Source organism: Lepidothrix coronata, unplaced genomic scaffold (genome assembly GCF_001604755.1).
Source record: "Lepidothrix coronata isolate B3197 unplaced genomic scaffold, Lepidothrix_coronata-1.0 Scaffold71, whole genome shotgun sequence".
Lineage (NCBI taxonomy): Eukaryota > Metazoa > Chordata > Aves > Passeriformes > Pipridae > Lepidothrix > Lepidothrix coronata.
Window position 1 is genome coordinate 1,626,250 of NW_016690251.1, and position 17,998 is coordinate 1,644,247.

The following is a 17,998-nucleotide window of genomic DNA, read 5'->3' on the forward strand; positions in this document are numbered from 1 at the left end:
CAGAGCTGACCTGGGGAACTGCTCAGGTGGGACACATTGAAGGTCACGTGAGGAGAGCAAGCATGCTCAGCTGATGAGTCCCATGAAAAAGAAACACCACTCAGTTTTGACATTTGAAATTATCTTCTTTCCTTTTAAAAAAACCCAATCAAACAATCACATCAAAAGAAATAAGTGCCTGTTGTGCTGACAGGCACTAAAATACCCTGTGCCTGCAAACACAGATGTGTGCAATCCCCAAACAGAAAAACAATCCCCTCTGTGCCATATCTGCAGTCCTGTGCTAAGAGTAATAAGCAAGCAAATGAGCACTGCCTGCTACATAAACACATGAACTTTGAGCCAGTGAGAGGGATTATTAAATATTAATTTATTTAAAATTGAAAATTTTTTCATCTGCCAAAAAAAATCCCAGCTTGTCCAGTTATTTGTTAGAGCTGCTTTGATTGATGGACAGCAGAATCATGCTTCTCCCACCTCAGTGCACCTGCACCCCTGTGACAGCACCCTTGTAGCAGAGCATCAGCATGGGGCAACCTGTATTTCCCTAAACAAAGCCACTGTCCTTTTATTATCACCTTGACACCCATTCCTGGGTGCCTGGCGGGCTTTGAGAATTCAAAACTATTTTTTTTAATGCAGTTTTACTTAGGAAAAAGAAGCAGCTGCAAAACACTTCCCCATTCCATGTTTTTATACCTGCTCTGCTAACCATGATGAATCATTTGGAAATTAAAAAAAAAAAAAATAAATTGAGCTTTAGGTTTCTCCAGAATTTTTACAGTGAGTGTATCGTTCGAAGACATTGATCAACTGCTCCCAGCTGCTTTATAAAATGAGTATTTGTAGCATTTCCGGTTGTGGTAAGAATTCCCTTCAAACTGAGGTGTTTTAAAAGGAAACAAAAAAAGTCAACTACAGAGTCCTTTAGCTATATATTTTAATTGTTGATTTTTACATTCATAACCTGCAGAAGATACTCCAGTATCTTCTGATGTGCCCTTGCAAGTTTTAATCTTGTGATAAATTTTGTATTTCCTGTGCAAAAGGCCACAGGCAAAACAAAGAGAGATGTGCCTGCTAAAATCCTTCCTGTAATTCACACAGGAACTCAAACCCATTGATTGATAAGAATCCCTCTGGATTGACACAAGCAGTAGCTACATGGGATGAGAGGTTCTGTTCAAAGCTCCATCCTGCCATAAACTCCAAGTACAGTAATAAGAAACAAATTTCCCCTGGCATTAGCAGTACAAGTGATTAGGAACAGGTATATCTGGTATTCTTCTCACCTTCATGAATTCAGCTTATGGCACGTTTTCAGTACACTGAGAGTGTGGTAAATAAAGGGTGTTCAAGCATTTTTTCTTGAATATGTTACCTGGGAACAGCATGGGTCCACCAGTGTGGATATAGAATGGTCTTTTCTACTCCTTATGGAACAACAGTACCTTATTTCACAGACTGCAGGAACTCTTTCCCTAATGCTGCATGTTCAAGGCAGCTCTCAGGGAAGTCATTAATACTTCCTAAATCCACCAGGGAAGACACAGGTCTTAGCATGGTTGTGCTTGCAGCCACCTGCCAGAACCGCTCATTTCTTTCTGCAGTTTCTCTGTTGGGCTCTGGTCTCTTGGCCAGTGTCTGCTTCCCAGGGACTATGTTGCTTTTAAACCTTGGACCATCTGAGGAAGAAAAAGTGCTTTTCTTCCATAAGAAACTGCAAAAGTTGCATGTATTTAATGAATATGGAACTGTGTTCCGTAGGCTGTTGCTTAGCTGGGGGAAAAACATTTCTGCTGAATCCCTGTAAGATTTCAAGTGAGTAAATTTGATGCTTTTATTTTCTTTTAATAAATTCTCTCTTTCTTGTACCCAGGGCACCTTTGGTGGCACCAATCATCAACACACACATTTTCTCTCAGTGTTAACTCTTCTTGAACCTATTTATTCCATTATAGTTTAAATTCTTCTTGCTCTTATCAGCTGACCCTTACATTCTGCTTTGCCTGTCTCCTATAGAAGACCTCTTTATTATCTTTGCTTTATTTGAAGCACTGAACAGAGTTCTTTTTAATTGTTGCTATCTGATCTTTGTCCTGGAGAAACAAAATTTGTTTTTCAAAATAAATGATCTCTGCAGCCTTACCCAGCTATTGATTATCTTATCAGACCATGTAATGATGCCAATTCTACCTGCTTCATCAACTATTTAAAGATTAACACTGAGTCAAGCCTAGTTTATAAGAGACAAAGGCAAGAGTGAATGTATGATCTCATTTCTCTGGGTGCAATTCTTTCAGCAATCGTAAAGAGTGAACTGTTGATATGGAAAGGTTAATGCTGTACCCCCTTTTTTATCAATAGAGTGGTTTTTATCAAATCTGTGTCTTATCTCATGTCTACTTTATCAGATCTGTTTGAGTAAGGTACATATCTGAAGCCTCTTCAAAATTTAATTTCTCCTTCTTGAAAGTCCTGCGACTATTAAAAAATGAGAAATCCTTTTACAAAGTCTATTTTAGACAAGGAACACATGTTGAATTCAGGTATTAACCACTTGGCAACTATGCCCTTGAGCACAAAATACTCATCTTCAAATTGATCAGTAACCTAAAATAGAGCATTTTAAGATAATATGCCCATTCCTAATTTCTTTTATTCAGCTAAAGGAAATATGTTGGTACAAATTTCCCTTAAAATTGGCTGTTGGCCTTTCCTGACAGTAAACTTCATGAAATAAAATAACTGGATTGTGTTCATAGACTTTTGCCATTCAGAGATCTTGATTGTGAAGGGAGAGATTATTGGTAGCCATCTAGATCATCACAAACTACCTTCTGTGGTTTTCTCAGCACAAACCCTGGCATGGCAAAAAGCCACTGTTGTACAGCTTGTGCTCAGAACTGTCTAGATCATGCTCAATGAACTCCCACTGGTTTCCAGTGTTCTTGAGTTCCTTCCTTTCACTTTTGTTTCCGTATATTCTGTAGAGGGGAGAAAAAACACCAACCCCCCTCACTCCCCAAATATTTGCTTTGCTGAATCTTAAGTTCTCATGTTCTACTTGTGAATACTTTGTCCTGCAGTATATTCTTCCTGTTATGGGCCAACACAGCTATGGATATATTCTTCCTGTTATGGCTCACAGCTATGCAACAGGAGGAAGAGGATTGTTGAAGGACTGTTAGGTTTCCAGCCGTGCCCCTTTGGAGTTCTGGCATACCTTTCACTGCTTCCAGTCTGTCCCGGCAATTATTCCTGAACTTCTCCAATTAAAACAAAGAAAGCTTTCCTATGTTTTTTCTTTAAAACATGAATGTCACTATTGCTGCTTTGTTCTTGATGCTAAAAAGCTCTTTCATTTATTTTCTAATTTACAGCTTTTGTGCCAGTACCTTCTGTAGCGTTTTCCCCCCTTCTCTTCTCCTCATGTATTTCACTTGATTCTCTTCTCCCCAGCCCCCAAATTGTTTATCAAAAGTTTCTGAAGTTTGCCTTTAGGTGTCTGAAATCTAACTATTACAAGTGACCAGTATTTTCTTCTGCTTGCTCGATGTCTGGTTTTGTGAAATTTGGAAACTTAAGGAAAGTTTCAATGCGATTCTCCATTTGTTGTTGTTTTCCTGAGCACTACCATAATTTTCTTGTCTCCCAGTACATGAGGAGCAGGAAACTCATGGAAAAACTGCAGCTCTAGGACCTGAATGCGAGTTTTAGGTGCTTGGAGGCTTTCTCCACTGGAAGTTTTGATGGTAATGGTGAAATTAAAAATAGACTAGCAGGTCTGTTAGGAAGCCTGGGCAGAGAGAATGCAGAGATCTTGTGTTTATCAAACACATTGCCGAAGATTTACATCACAGGCTGGTTTCTACCTTAGGCATTTCCAGGCAACTCTATTTCTAACAGTGTTTTTCTGAATTCTATTTCCTGTATTGCTTCATTGGAGTGCTCCCCTTTTCCCCCATCCCCCAAAGAGATGTGTCCCTGTGCCTTTGGCTCCTGGTAGTTGTGTTGCATGGCAATTTGATCTTCCCAGTGCATGATTCCCTTATCACTAAAAGCAAGGATTTTTAATCATACCTCATAGCCTTAGCCTGGAGGGCGGTTCCTTGTTGCCAGTGTTGGTGTATGGTTGATTTTTTTTCAGCTTTATGCTGTATTTCATGTACTTGGTGGCAAAAACCTTCCTTCAGTGCTGACCTTTGCACTCTCCAATAGTGTAACTGTGGCTGACATTAAAAATATGTGCAATGTTCCCCTTGCATCAACTAAGAATGTTTTGACAAGGAGTTTCTAATGCTGTAAAAGTATTTTTGAAATGACATAACTTCTGCTTAAACCTCACTGTCTCTCTTTCAGGCCCTGATTAGAGGGCTCTAATTGTTTTATATTAACTGTTAAAAGACATTCTTAGTGACTCTTACAGAAATGCTCTTTTTCTGTGCAAAAGACAACCCAAGACAGTAGTTTGATTACAAACAAAGGGGTATGTGCTCTGGTAATATATGCTTTATAATAACAGAATGGAGAAGGAAACTCAGTATAATTAATTGTACCATTCACTCATGGATTGAAAGGAAAATTAACCATTTTGGTATAAAACAAAGCTAACGCCTTCTTTTCACCAGGGGTTCTATAAGCCTTAAATATTCAACAGCTTTAAGCATAATGTGCCTTTTTCATGTTAGACTCATCTTCCTTACAACCCTTTGAGCAGTTTGGATGCTTGTGCCAGCTCTCCAAACTGACAACTCTTGCCCAGCTGAAAGGACTCGGGGGATTCAGATGGAAAATTTATTTTAACTTCTGATCTCCATCATTCCTTGACAGAAAAAGTAAACTTTTAGCCATTACCAAAACTGGAAAAGGTAGTCTAGAATTTAGTACACATAAGAGGAATGAGAGAACCTTGGTATATGCCCTGGCTTGAGAGAAATGGGCTCTGCCTTTCAGTGACATGAACCAATTTTTCTAATGACTATAATTTTGTTACTGCTCTGCTTGAGAAAATTGCACCACTCTGACTTGATATTTAAAACTGTAGCTAGGCCAAAAAAGATGAGTTTAAGAGTTTTGTGGAATTAATACTTTTGAAATTACATCTCTAGTATTGTAGTAAGGAATTCCTAGGTGCTGGAATTATGTGGAAGACCATCTCTGACACTGTAGTCTTTGTTCACTATCTTATTATTGTTCTTTCTGAGCCTCGAGATCTCTTGGAGTTTTTGTTTTAGGTTTGGTTTTGGGTTGTTTTTGGTTTTTTTCTTAACTGAAGTACCAGTTATTAAATATGTGCAACATATCTGGAAGAAGGTAGACAAAAGTGGTATCAACACAAATAACGTGTATAAAATATTTATTGTAAACAAAAGAATTTTGTGCAAATGTTAAGAACAAAGGCTTCTGTTTTTTTAAAAATGCCACGACTTTGTAAGATGTAAAACTCACCAAATCCACTCAGTAAAACAGTCCAAAAATAGTCCACTCAAGCCAGATACGTAATTGGCTTTGATTTTTCCTGTAGAGTGGAACTTCAGTCTCTGAGGTTTAATGTTGGCTCTTAAGATCTATTTTTTAATACCTCTGATGTAGGAAGGTAAAGAATGACCCAACAAAATGGAAAGAGAGCTGCAGCAGCATCAGGCCCACCTCTGTCAACTCCTGAGGCCCCCAGGGTGTGATCTCCAGCCAGCAGTGGGGCCCCTACCAGCCATGGGAACTGCTCTCTCTTCTCTACCCAGGCTGTAAAAACTAGGCACGGGCTGTTCCTCCAGGCGGTGGAATTCCTTAAGGTGGAAGTGAGTTGCCAGTTTGTTCACCATCCTTTTCAGAGTGACAAAGGCTGTGATGACTTGGAAGGCAAGGAAGAAGGCAAAGACAATGTGCACTGCTCGCTCCAGAGGCTGGATTTTCAGACCTTCATTAAACAGCAAGAAGAGAATTATGGGCAACTGCAGGAGGAGACTCAGGAGCCAAAACCCAGCCAGCTCAGGGACCTATAACAAGGAGACATCACCTATTAAAAACCTGGCAGCCAGAGATGAAAAAATCCAAAATGTTGTGAAGAAAAAACTTTGGGGTTTTTTAATTTTTTTAAAGGACAGAACATAACGTGAAAAATCAGAGTGAGGTGGCTTCATGTTTTCATATACCATGTTTTTAAGCATACTTATATTTTCTGACAAAACAGTTTTAGAGAGTGAGAGGGCTCTCTTCTGAGGGAAAACTTCATGGAATTCACAAAATTAAGTGGAAGCCGATGCCAAGGGAATAGAAGATGCAGACTGCAACTTAAGAGAAATAAACATCTCATCTTAAATCTCTTCAACAAAATGTCTACCAGTTAATGTTAAACTCCAAAAAGCATTCCTGCAGAAATTAATATGTACATTTGGCAACATACTTTCTCCTGGAGATTGCCCATGTATCCCAGGTAGAGTCGAATGACCTCTATCAGAGAGGCCAGGATCATGATGGTGACCAGGATGAACTTGTAGTAGTCTGACAAGTCTGGATACTAGAGAGAAAGAAGAGAGTAAAAGCTTCTGGTGTGCTGTTTGTGATTTAATAAAGATATTGTATGCTACTGTAAGCTGACAACATTATATTGGCACTCAAACACTCTTGAACCTCCAGTTGCAGGGAATTCCCAAATAAATGTAATAAGCTCTAACTCCAGGGAGCTGTATCTCCTATTAGGTGTTTCATGTAATATACATTTGCAAACCAACACTCTCCTTCACACTCACCTTCAGATAGAGTATGACAACTGTGCAGAGCCACCAAAAAGGGAAAAAATAAACGTTGAAGTAGAGGGACATCTGCAGTGGCAAACTGGAAATGATTTCATTATCTGTAGAGAGAAAGAAGACTTTATCATTCCTGGTTTGTTCCATACTTCCCTTCCATAAACATGACAGAAGGATACTGCTCCATCTTAGCTTCATGCATTAACACTCCAGTCAAATTATATGTTAGGAGAAATATTTTTAATTATCCAGAGGAAATCTTCTTACCCTATCTGGAGTGACACCATTTCCTGGAATCTAATGCACCTTTTGGTTCAAGGGACACCAAATTTTTATGACTTAGTCATATATTCCAGTTGAGTGTCCAACTGTTGATTACCTGGTAGCTTAAGGATTACTCCATGATCTCTGAGGCTTAGCTCAAGTGGTGCTGTATACTGACACTGCAGAAAGAGTCAGTGGTTATTTCACTGCAGGTCCCAAGAGAATGGTTGTAAGTTTAAATGAGCACACACTGGATTATCAGTATTTTGTACATGACCCCCCTGAGTAAGGACTTACTAGTAGACAGCAGGTTTTCATTGCCCATTCTTCATTTGCAATCTTTTATTTAAACAGACATTTGGATGGAAGCCAGTAATCTGCCTAGTTCTTAAGAGCTAAAAATTTCAAATGTGTCAAACTAAAACTTATGCTTTAAAATCTGTAAAGAAAAAAATGCATTCAGACAATGCAATGTACAGAAAAGCCAATATGAAACGTTAAGATGCAGACAGTAAATTCCATATTTATGATTTTGTAATAGACCTACAAGATGAGACTTAAGAAAAAAAATTTAAAAGGGCATTCTAAGGGAATCATTAATTTTTAATGGATGGAGTTTTACTGCTGTATTCTAGTAAACTGATATGGCATCCACTTTGCTTCCCAAATGAAGTCTGTAGCCACATATTCACTTGGTACTACCTGATCAAGTTTAGAAAGTATTGACTGTGATCTGCTGATTTGTATTCCACTCCTGTGCCCGTCTGTCACAGTGGTGATGTTTGATTGAAATGTTGTCCAAACAGCCACACTGCCTCCCTTCCAGCCTCAGAACTACCTCTCTTCTGACACTGCCTTCCCTTTTCAGATCTTCCAACCACTCTAATACTCGTCTTTGTTCCACCCCAGTCTGGCATTTCTGTCCATCCTGGTACAGAGTCTTTATGCCAGGTGCAGAAGTAGGCATGGAAACTACCAGACGAAGTGGGAAGAGGGGAGGATTTGGGAGTAGAACTGGGGCAGACCTCATGGGTGTGAGAGGCAGTGATCTGCTATACTAAATAGAAGGTGCAAGACAACCAATCCATATATATATATATATTTAATAATCCCATTTTTAAGCATTGACACTTTCTTACATCTGCAAAGGAATTAAAATCTATATGTACCTCAAAAACAGTTTCACCATCTACCTAAAATTGTCCCAGCTGTCCTAACACAGGAATCTCTTGGACACAAAGATTACTTCAGTGGTCACCAAGATATAATTCTAAAACACTGTTTTATCTTTCAAAAAAAGCATGACCATACCTGCAAGTAACTATGCTTCTGCCCTATATGTATTAGATAAAATTGTATTGGTTCATGGCCACATTAGTTAAAAACAGAGAAGCCAAGAACTCTAATTTCAATTGTCATGATAATGTTTAGGTATGTTAAAGGTTTCATTGACATAGTATTGCTATTTGGAACTGCTGTGCAAGATCTAAAACTGTGTTTTGGATAAATATTTAGCAGTATAAGCCAACTCTACTTAATTTTTCTATCCCTAAATTGAATTAATTTTCTGGGATTGCTAAAATTAATGGAAAAGCTGGACAGTATTGCAATAGCCAGTTGCTAGAGAAACTCATTAAGATATATATGTGTAAACTTAATTTTTGAAATCCCAATGTCCAAGAATTTAATGGCACATTTGCAACTGGGTTTCAGTGGACTGGACACTCACAAAGGAGTTTTCATAATGGGAAATGGAAAAGAAATGACTAAAGATAGAAGCTATTCCTGGAGTGTTGTTTGATAAATGAAATGAAGAAAGTAGTAAATGTTAGCAGTGTAACTACACAAAGAAAATCACAGAATATTCTGAGTTGGAAGGAACCCACAAGGATCACCAAGTCCAGCCCTTAAGTGAATGGACTGTATGGGGATCATGACCTTAGTACCACGCTATAACCAACTGAGCTAATTACTTTCTGATTAATTTGATCAGCTTGGAACGGATTTATCATCCGAAATTAATACAGCCTTCCTATGCGGACACATTGTGTGTATTCTCGCTCTGGAGACATGAAAAGAGGGCGCGCTGGCCTGCAAAGTTTCACTGGCAGTACGATGAAGGAACAGCTGGCGGTCGTCACGGCAGACACGGGCAATTCCAGAGAAAGCTGGCAGGGAAACCAGCCCCATCCCAGCGGCGCCTCTGCCGGGCCCGCGATCCGGGACCGGCCCCTCAGCCTTCCCGCCCCATCCTCCTCCTCCTCCTCCGCCCCGGGGCTCTCCCGTGCCCGCCGCGGCCGTGCGGTACCTGCGCCGTCCCCCGCGCACCGCGGGCCGGGCCGGGCGGTGTCGGTGAACACGGCGCGGCTGAAGGAGCCGAGCCCCCGCCTCAGGGGCTCGGGCAGCGCCATGATGGCGGGGCCGCGGAGCGCAGGCCCGGGAGCTCTCCCGGATTTGGGGCGGGGAGCGGAGCGGGAATTTTCCAAGAGTTGAGGCGGGGACAGCGGTGCCTCCGCCCCGGACACGGTGCTGTGGAGCGCACCCAGGGCGCGGTGGGCGTCCAGCCCGGAGTGCTGGGGCCGCCCCCAGCAGCGTCCCTGTGCTCGGAGCCGCCAGGTCTGAGCGTCTCCCCTCAGTCCTGGCGTTGCTTTTCGTCTTTTCCGATCAGTCAGAGGGAATTTCCCCGTCCCCCCGTCCCCGTCCCTGTAGTCTGCGAGGGCAGGGTATGGGCTTTCTGAAAAGGTAACTGTTGTAGAACTGCTCCGCTTCTATCCGGGTAAATCCGGGGCAATGATGGTCCTCGATGACGGCTGGAGAGTGAAATAAGGGCGAACATTCTGTGTTGTTACTTGAAGTGAGTGTGAATGACTAGTTTTATGATAGATGCAGGTGTAACTGAACCAGAAAATACCTTTTTCCTCAAGGAAATCCGTGCGTATTACTCTGAAGCGAAAAGCTGCGGTGAGATTGACACAGTCGTTCTGTCCTAGTCAGCTTTTGTCCCTTACAGGACGTCCTTATGGAATGACAAGAAGTTAATAACGTAAAAGCAACTTATGCTTGTTCTTTTATTCGGAAAATGCAGTCGCCCTAAAAATGGGGTAATCTGTTCACCAGGCCTTTCGGTCCCCCAAGGGCCTGATTCCTTCTGAGGAGAAAGGATGCCATTCTTAAGCGTGCAGGATATTATTTTCTGTGTGACCAGAGTGAAAGAGCAGCTTGTGCCTTTTACTGTGGGAACCAGTAGTATTTGTGATTTTTCTGTACCTAATATGACATAGAATTATAGGATGGTTCGGGTTGGAAATGACCTTAAAGACCATAGCATTCCAAGCCCCCTGCCGTGCACAGGGACATCTTCCACTGGACCAGACTTGTCGACTCACTCCTCCTGCCCCCACCCCTGCCTCAAATCATGTTTAGCTACTTCCCTGGGTGATTGTTCTGCAGTATGACTTTCCAAACTCAATTATCTCAGACTAAATAATTTAAAGCCTAGTTTATATTTAATTTCATTCTGTCCCACTGGGAGAACTACAGAGAAAGATGGCTAAACAAGCAGGAGTTCTGAGAAATCCATTTGGCTTTTGAGCTGATGAATGGTGTGGTATTGACAACAGATACTTTTCAAAGAACTTCCCCATATGTGGGTATACCAGCAGGAATCTACATTAAAAAAAAAAAGTCAAAAACACAACAACAACAACAAAAAAACAACTTCAGAAGAAATTAAGATGAAACAATTTTTAAATAATGGCAGCGGACTGAAAGGGGGAAGGGATTAAACATATGCCAGCATTTCAAGGGATGCTATGCCCCTTAGAGGCAGGGAGGGCAGTGGGTTTTGCTGTGTGGCTGTTCCTAGAAAATAAAGTTTTAAGCACAGGTGAGGGTTATCCCTATTTTGCAGCTAAGATGGAACAAGAAAAGTTGAGCCCTGTGAAATGCTGTTTGCAGTTTGTCTTGGAACCTACAGAAAAAGGTATGTAATTCAGCATCCTGGACATAAGCAGGAAGGTAAGTCATCCAATGAAAAACACTCCTTAAAATGTATCAAAACATCAGGTAAAGGAAAAACAGTGATGTGGCTTTTGTCACATGAGGTGTGTCTGTACAGCAGTGACCACAGCTCAGCAATGCTACCTTGTTTATGTTTGACCTAGGTAGCTGGCAAGAGATCTCTACAAGCAAATATTTTAGTAGAAGTAAAAAGTTAAGAGTGTTTTTCAGCTGTTTTTGACCTGGCTCTGTCTTAAACTGTGAGGCTTCCCCCGTGATCAGCACGGTGACTGTGCTGCCTGGGCTAATGAGCCTGTTTGTGGAGGGGTAAAGCAATGCCAAGCTGCAGTCAGAGACATACATGTCATATGCTGTGTCCTGGCCAGGTGTGGACCTCAAAGCTCTGAGCTGTGCAGGCACTGGACTTATACTGCAGTTTCAATTACAAAAATCTGTGAGTGGACACTTGGTAACTGGTGAACTACCTAATAAATAATAGAAGAGTTTAAGGATCACTTTGATAAAACTGTATGAAAACCAGCATTAATCTTAGATGGGTTTCTGAACTTCAGAAAATGCAGTCTGTATCTTGCCAGTTGCTAGTAGGTGCTGGAAGTTTTTTCCTGTCTGGCTCAACAACTGTATGAACTGTTTAGCCAAAATCACCGTAGAAGTCTCTGTTATAGATAGTGGCAAGATGATGAATCTGCAAGATTTCCAAAGACATTGCCTGAAATTTTGTTTTACTGTTGTTGCCTTGGACCTGACCCAGTTAACCACGAGCATTGGGAAATGCTCATCCCATACACTCAACTATTTAGACACGAGAAAGAGGTTTATATGAATTAGAAGTATGACAGAGTTTTGATTAAGTCAGATATTTGTGGAAGTCTCAGGTTTTTTTCATAGTGTGAGTTGGTGGCCTGTAAAAGTTCAGCCTTTAAGGATTTTCCTTTTAATTACCTTTTCAGAATGAAAGATGGAAGAATTTTCACTTTTCTGGCCTTTTCCTGATGACAGTGGCTTTGACTGGGGGCCCTGATCTCCCAAACACTGATTGTCTTATGTTTCTCAATTCTGAAAACCTTCAAGCATACAGTCAGGTATCCTGCCAGCAGCTCTGCAGCAGTCAATGCTTTTGCAATACCGGGCTCTGCTCATTTCAAAACTGTGAAGCAATCCAGCTTAGCAGTCAGCAGAGTGTAAAACTGAATAGTAGGTAAGTGAAAGGCTAATGGCATGCAGACACCACAAGAAATGTATGGATTTGCCATGTAAACTCAATTTCCAGGCTCAAGGTGTGACTCTGTGATATTTGGCAGCCGTACATTTTCAACAGATGGCCAAGCATCCTTCATGTCCCCACAAAATAAAGTTGTGCATTCTTCTGTTTAATATTTTTGTCTGCACAGACACTTAAAATATTCTTTGAAGATATACTCTTTGTTTTTAGTAATTCTGTTTAGTTTTCTTTAGACTGCAGCATGCTTTTTTTTTTTTTGGCAATTTAATGAATAGAATTCTTTTGATTTTCTGTAGGAAGCATCGGAGAGCACCTACTCCAGTTTCAAGCAGAAGAAAGCCTTAAAACTTCAAGGATCAGAATGCTGGGGCATCTCCACTGACAGGTCAGAGCTTTCTGTAACAGAAGGATATAAATCTGTGCCATAAGGAGTGGGAGAAGGAAAAGCACTTAACTGTTATGTGACTGTAACAGTGATGATGACCATCTGTATAGATAGTGTTACATGTCCAGCTTTTGTGAGGAAACTCCATTTGGTCTTTTCCTTTCTTAATGGAAAGGCATTCCATTACTGAATTTGTGTCTCTCCACATATGGATGTTTAAGTAGAAATAACCAGATTTCCAGTTCTCTGTGCTTCAAAATAAGATAGTGAAATGTGAAACTGGAAGGAATAGGCTCATAATGGCATAGCATATTAAATGACTGTTTTATTTCTCTCCACACATGCTAGCTATAAATAAAACAAAAGTCTCTGAAAAATCTGCCTGAGAGCTTTAAATCAGAGAAATATTGGATCTTTGTGTTATCCCAACTAAGTTGGTAGACACTGGCCTGGCTCCCAAAGCAAAGCTCCTGGGGCTCTCTGGCAACAACACAAAGCCATAAACACCAGATGCAGTATATCTATCGAAATTAAATATCAGCAGGTTTTTTTCAGTTGGCATTTTAGAAATGCATAGTTCATTTAAATGGTACCAGTGGTTTACCTTTGCACCTGAATCACAACTGCTGTATTTCTGAATGTGTTGGTGTGGAATCTTACAAAAGCTATTTTCCCTGGCATGCCCGTGCTGCTGTCCCTTATGTGTGTGAGCAACAGAAATCACTCTCCTCCTTGCTCGTTCCCTTCTACCTGCCTGCTGTTTTAACAGAAATGCTGTAAAACGTGTGAAAAGTGCTGCTGAGCCAAGCTGTGTGCAGGCAAGCACAGTACAGGCTTTCTTACTCCTCATGTCCTCAGAATGAAGTGACAGATTGGGAGTTTTAACGAATTATAAATGCCACCAAGACTCTTTCAATACGTGTGATTGAAAGGATCAAGTTATTAGCTGTGTCAGTGTCTGCAGAGTAATTTCACAGCTGTGCTTATGGCTTGTGATATCCCAGGGCTGTCTCTTCTCCCTGTCAGTACAAGTCCCAGACGTTCATTTCACACCTATGGGCTATTTGGGTCTGGTAAACAGTTATTGTTGCTGGTGAGACTTATTATCATCAAGTACATATCACTGCAGTGATTCCATGCATTAAATATATCTTGGCTATTCAAGTCTTAAGCATAAAGATGGAGGGGGGGGGGAAGAAAGGGCTGTTATTTGCTCCTGTGGATTGAATTTCTTCTTGCTGTAGTTGGCCTTTAGTTGGAGCCACTCCCTAGCTTGTTTTATTTTGTTGATTTGTAGTTTTGTCAAGCATGTTGGGAAAGTCTCGACGCTCACATGGTCATTAAGTTTTACTGTCTGTGTTGCCAAAGTATTCAAGATTTTTGTGGTACATGAGAAGGTTGCTGAAAATGGACGGATTTTGAGCCAGGTTCTCACTTCTGTAAAGATCCTTGATGGGCCCTTGAAGGGCCTGGATAGTGCAAAGAGGCCCCACCTTTCAAAAGATGACTTTGTAATAGCCAGTGAATGTAATGGTTTAACACTGTAGACAGGCTGGGTACCTTTGGTTTTGGTTTTGTCAGCAAAGTGATGTTTTTCATTTGTTTAAGGACCTTGTCACACCTGCAAGTCCTGGCAGGACCTGAGACTTACTCAGACTTAAGACTTTCTCTTTTGGTAGGTGTGCAGTGGTACCATGGTGGGGGCTCTCAGAAATTCTCAGCAAACAGTGTTTTGTGTGGTGTGGGGCTGGAATAGCTGCACTGTTCTTTGTGTGCAGAAATATGTACTGAGGATCCTGCTTTGGTTCTGGAGTCACTTTCCAGACCTCAGAGGAAGTGTGTGTGGGAGAATCTTTATGGCAGAGGATCTGGTGGCTTCAGCCTTGGTCTCATCTTTGCAAGCTGATCTTTCACACAGTAATTTTAGCTGTCTAAATATCCAAAGTACAATCCAAACTAATTAGAGAGGCTTCACCTCTGTGATGTTTTCCCCCAGAAGGCTTTTCATGGGAAGGAGTAATGTTCCTGCTGAATGTGTCTGTCCTTCTCTACTCCTTACTGATGGAGTCTAGTTGTTCTGCTAAATCAAGGTGCACAGGCGTTTGAAAACTTGACACTTGACAGAGATCTAAGCTCTCCCAGAGGTTGTTTTGTGGATCTGAACTCCTCCAGATGATAGGGCTGTTTGTGTTCCCTGGATATCACACCAGATGCTTTACCTGCAGTCTGTATAACCCTTGCAAAAGGCTTCCTGAGATGTGGAGTCTGGCAGTTCCAGTGCTTTCTCTTTTTATTGCAGAATCCAAAGATGGCACAGTATTTCAAAATTCATCTCTAGGGTGATGTGTCAGCGGGATCGTAAACCCAGGCAAAGGCAGGATTTATTTTGCTATTACATACTGATGACAGGTCCCTGTAAGAGCTGTTTTGTGTATCCTTTGCAATTAGCTCAAGCCCAAACCCTGAGTGAGTGATGGAGGAAAACATTAGGAATTTGACCCTTTAGGAAAAAAAGCCACAAGGCAGAGAGGACTGTTATTTATTGAAGAAACTGATCTCAGGATTAAAGTTTTTATTTTTAGTTTTTAAATTCCTGTTTGGAGAGTTACATAAGTGCCTAATTTCAAAAGTGTGAGTGTGTGACAACTTCTGTGGAACTTAAATGGGAGTGGCAGCAGCGCCCTAAATTGAGGTAGGATATTTGGATTCTTTGATATGCATTTGGGTGTCTAAATTTGGATTTCTAACTAAGAACAACCTCTTCCTCTGCTTTGAAGCTTTTTTGAATGTAAAGGTAAATATGAATGTAAAGATGTGTTCTCGGGTCAGCATCACTGTGTTTCCTTTGTCTGTTCTTCACGTCCAGGCCAACATTTCATCCCTGTGAGAGTAGAGAATTGTGAGAATGACTGAAAATCCCACAAGTCGCACTGCCTAAGATTAAGACATAGCAGCAGACTTCTGGTTCAGGACCTTTAGCTTCTGACATCATGAATTATGCTTTTGGGGATGTTAGTGCAACACCACTGCAACCCACAATATCTCTCTGTTGGGATGTGGATTTGGCTCTGTATTTATTTTTATTCCATAATCCGTTTTGCCATGTTTCCAGACAAAGCAAACTTCGCTCAAGTTCTCATCAAGTAGTAAGAAGAAAGAGTGTAGTGACTCCCTGAAGTTCCAAAGAGTGCTTAATTCTTTTTTTATTATGTTTTCAGTTGTTTAAGGCAGGGCCTTCTTATTTGTGGGTACATGTTGCTTACTCATGCCATTGTACCTTAGTCTCAGCTCTAGTTACTGTTGTAGTATGAATGATCATTTTGAACTCCCCAGTCTGCTGTCTTTGAAATGTAAAATTTCTATTTGCCATTTGAAGATAGGGTTTCTTGTGTAACCAGAATCTATAAAGTCGTGCTTAAGACTGAGAAAGTCCAAGGGGATTCTTACTATAATGATGTTCTTAAAATCAAGGAATTCCTTTCCTGCTTGCTGCATTGTTTTCATTCATGGTGGAGGAGACCAGATTGAAGGATCAAATCCAGCTTGCTTGCTTGTCCTCTCTCTCCCTGAAATGCTTTATTACAGGACTCAATTAAGAGCCAATTTTCCCCTCAGACTCTGTCTATGAGGTCACGCCTGCCCTTATGAAATATTGAATTTGCAGCCGCAGGATTTATTACAACGGTATTTTAAAACACACAATGCTGGTGCAGCAGCTCTAATTAGAAATGCCCTGAGTTCGCTGTGCAGGCAAAGCATTGTTTCTAAACTGCAGCACTGACAGCAAGAGGCAAACATGGATTGTGTTTTTACATGTTTGAAGGACAAACAGATGTACCTGTGGGAAAAACTGGATTCTGCTGTGAAGGTGCTGCTGCACTGTGCTTTCTTCCTTCTTTAATTTGAATTAGCTCAGCTTGGGTCACATTTTTGCCTCTGTAGCATTACTGAGTTGCAGCAGTTTAGTGGAGAGGGAAGACCTGTGCTGAGGTGCTGCAGCTTTGTGTTACGGTGTGACAAATTATGTACTTTGCCACAATAGTCAGTAAGAAGTAATTTAAATGGAAGGTGGACCAATTTCTACATTTTCACAGAATATTCTGAGTTGGAAGGGACCCACAAGGATCATCAAGTCCAACTTGTGACTAGATGATTTCTATTAATCTAGTTGGTTTTGGTTTTAAAAATTCAGGAATATCCACTAGGTCTAGTCTGATGTTACCCACCTCATCTGTGACTTCCCTAAAGTCCTCCATTCAGCCTGCCTTGGGGAAAACCTCTCCTGGTGCTCTGCTGTGTCATTTTGAAATGCAGGCCTAATATCTAGCCTAAGCCAGTTTTTTCAGTTATTCCTTTACTTCTTATCCTGCCCACCATGCACATGCAACTACTTAACTGCTGTTTTCTCCACCAGCTCCCTTTTATTCTGTATTCTATGTTCCCTTATGTGCTCTTCTGTAAGTAAAACAAATCCAGCTGAAGTGGTCCATGTCTGTTTATGCTAGATATTTATCACAGAAAGTCTCCCCTGCTTTCCTTGACAGGAAATCTAACAGGCAGAGATGGGAAAAAAATTAGGAGATGAATACACAAGAAGAGTTCTGCTGTACGCTGCAAATTGCCCACTGTGGTACCAGACAGCCCTTGTTGATCATGCCTGAAGAACATATTCTTTCCCTGAATATGAAACATGGCAACCCACTGTACTAGGGCTCAGGATTGATATTGCTGTCCTGCAGGGATAATTGGGAATTTACCAAACCAGAGCAACAGATGCCTTGAGAGACGCAAGTATGATTAACTTCATAAATACGTATTATGAAATCATGGGCAGTGTTCTAACTGTAATGTATTTTCCCTGAGGGAAAATATGCCTGAGTAAAGAAATCAGAAAGCACTTGATGCCAAATGCAGAATGAAAAGAAATTCCTATAAGGCTGGAGTCTATCCACATATTTTTCCTAGTGGTCTTTTCCTTTGGAGAATTAGATGAGGAGTTATTTCTCTTCATTTTATTGTCCTCTAATCTCCAAAATCTACATCACTTTGCTAAAACACACACTGACATGTATCACGTGCATATATAACATTCCCTAGGAGACTTGTTACTGCTTTATAGTCACTGCAGGTGAATTTGTTTATAAGAAGGCAAACACTTATTTGAGACAGCATGAATGTAAGTCAGTATTTGCTTCAGTGCTGAAGGAGGATTTTTGAGCTTTTTATAGTATAAAGGAGATGGTGTTTTTTCTACAAAGCTGTGAGACCAAGGAACCCTGGAGGTGGATTCAAGCAGTCCTCATAAAGAGGACTGTTTATAATAAGGTTTCACTTGTCAGACGTGGAGGGCCTTTA

At 40.9% G+C, this 17,998-nt stretch overlaps 1 protein-coding gene and 1 long non-coding RNA gene across 9 annotated transcripts in view; one reads left to right on the forward strand and one right to left on the reverse strand.

The window, feature by feature from the left end:
- Positions 1-5,329: 5,329 nt before the first annotated feature.
- Positions 5,330-9,530, reverse strand: TMEM17 (transmembrane protein 17). The gene is made up of 4 exons (XM_017818968.1): positions 9,325-9,530; positions 6,753-6,856; positions 6,407-6,520; positions 5,330-5,999 (listed from the first exon to the last, which is right to left on the reverse strand). The coding sequence occupies exons 1-4, from the start codon at positions 9,425-9,427 to the stop codon at positions 5,658-5,660; spliced, it is 663 nt and encodes a 220-aa protein (XP_017674457.1). The 5' UTR covers positions 9,428-9,530; the 3' UTR covers positions 5,330-5,657.
- A 16-nt stretch (positions 9,531-9,546) lies between these two features.
- The window catches only part of LOC108499283, a 55,443-nt gene continuing 46,991 nt past the window's right edge, over positions 9,547-17,998 (forward strand). For 3 of the 8 annotated variants that reach the window (XR_001875493.1, XR_001875486.1, XR_001875490.1), the window contains exons 1-2: positions 9,982-12,234; positions 12,555-12,643. This is a non-coding gene — a long non-coding RNA (uncharacterized LOC108499283). Of the gene's footprint in view, positions 9,871-9,981; positions 12,235-12,554; positions 12,644-17,187; positions 17,435-17,998 lie in introns of those variants that run through there. The other 5 variants (XR_001875488.1, XR_001875492.1, XR_001875489.1 and 2 more) reach the window with 5 other exon arrangements.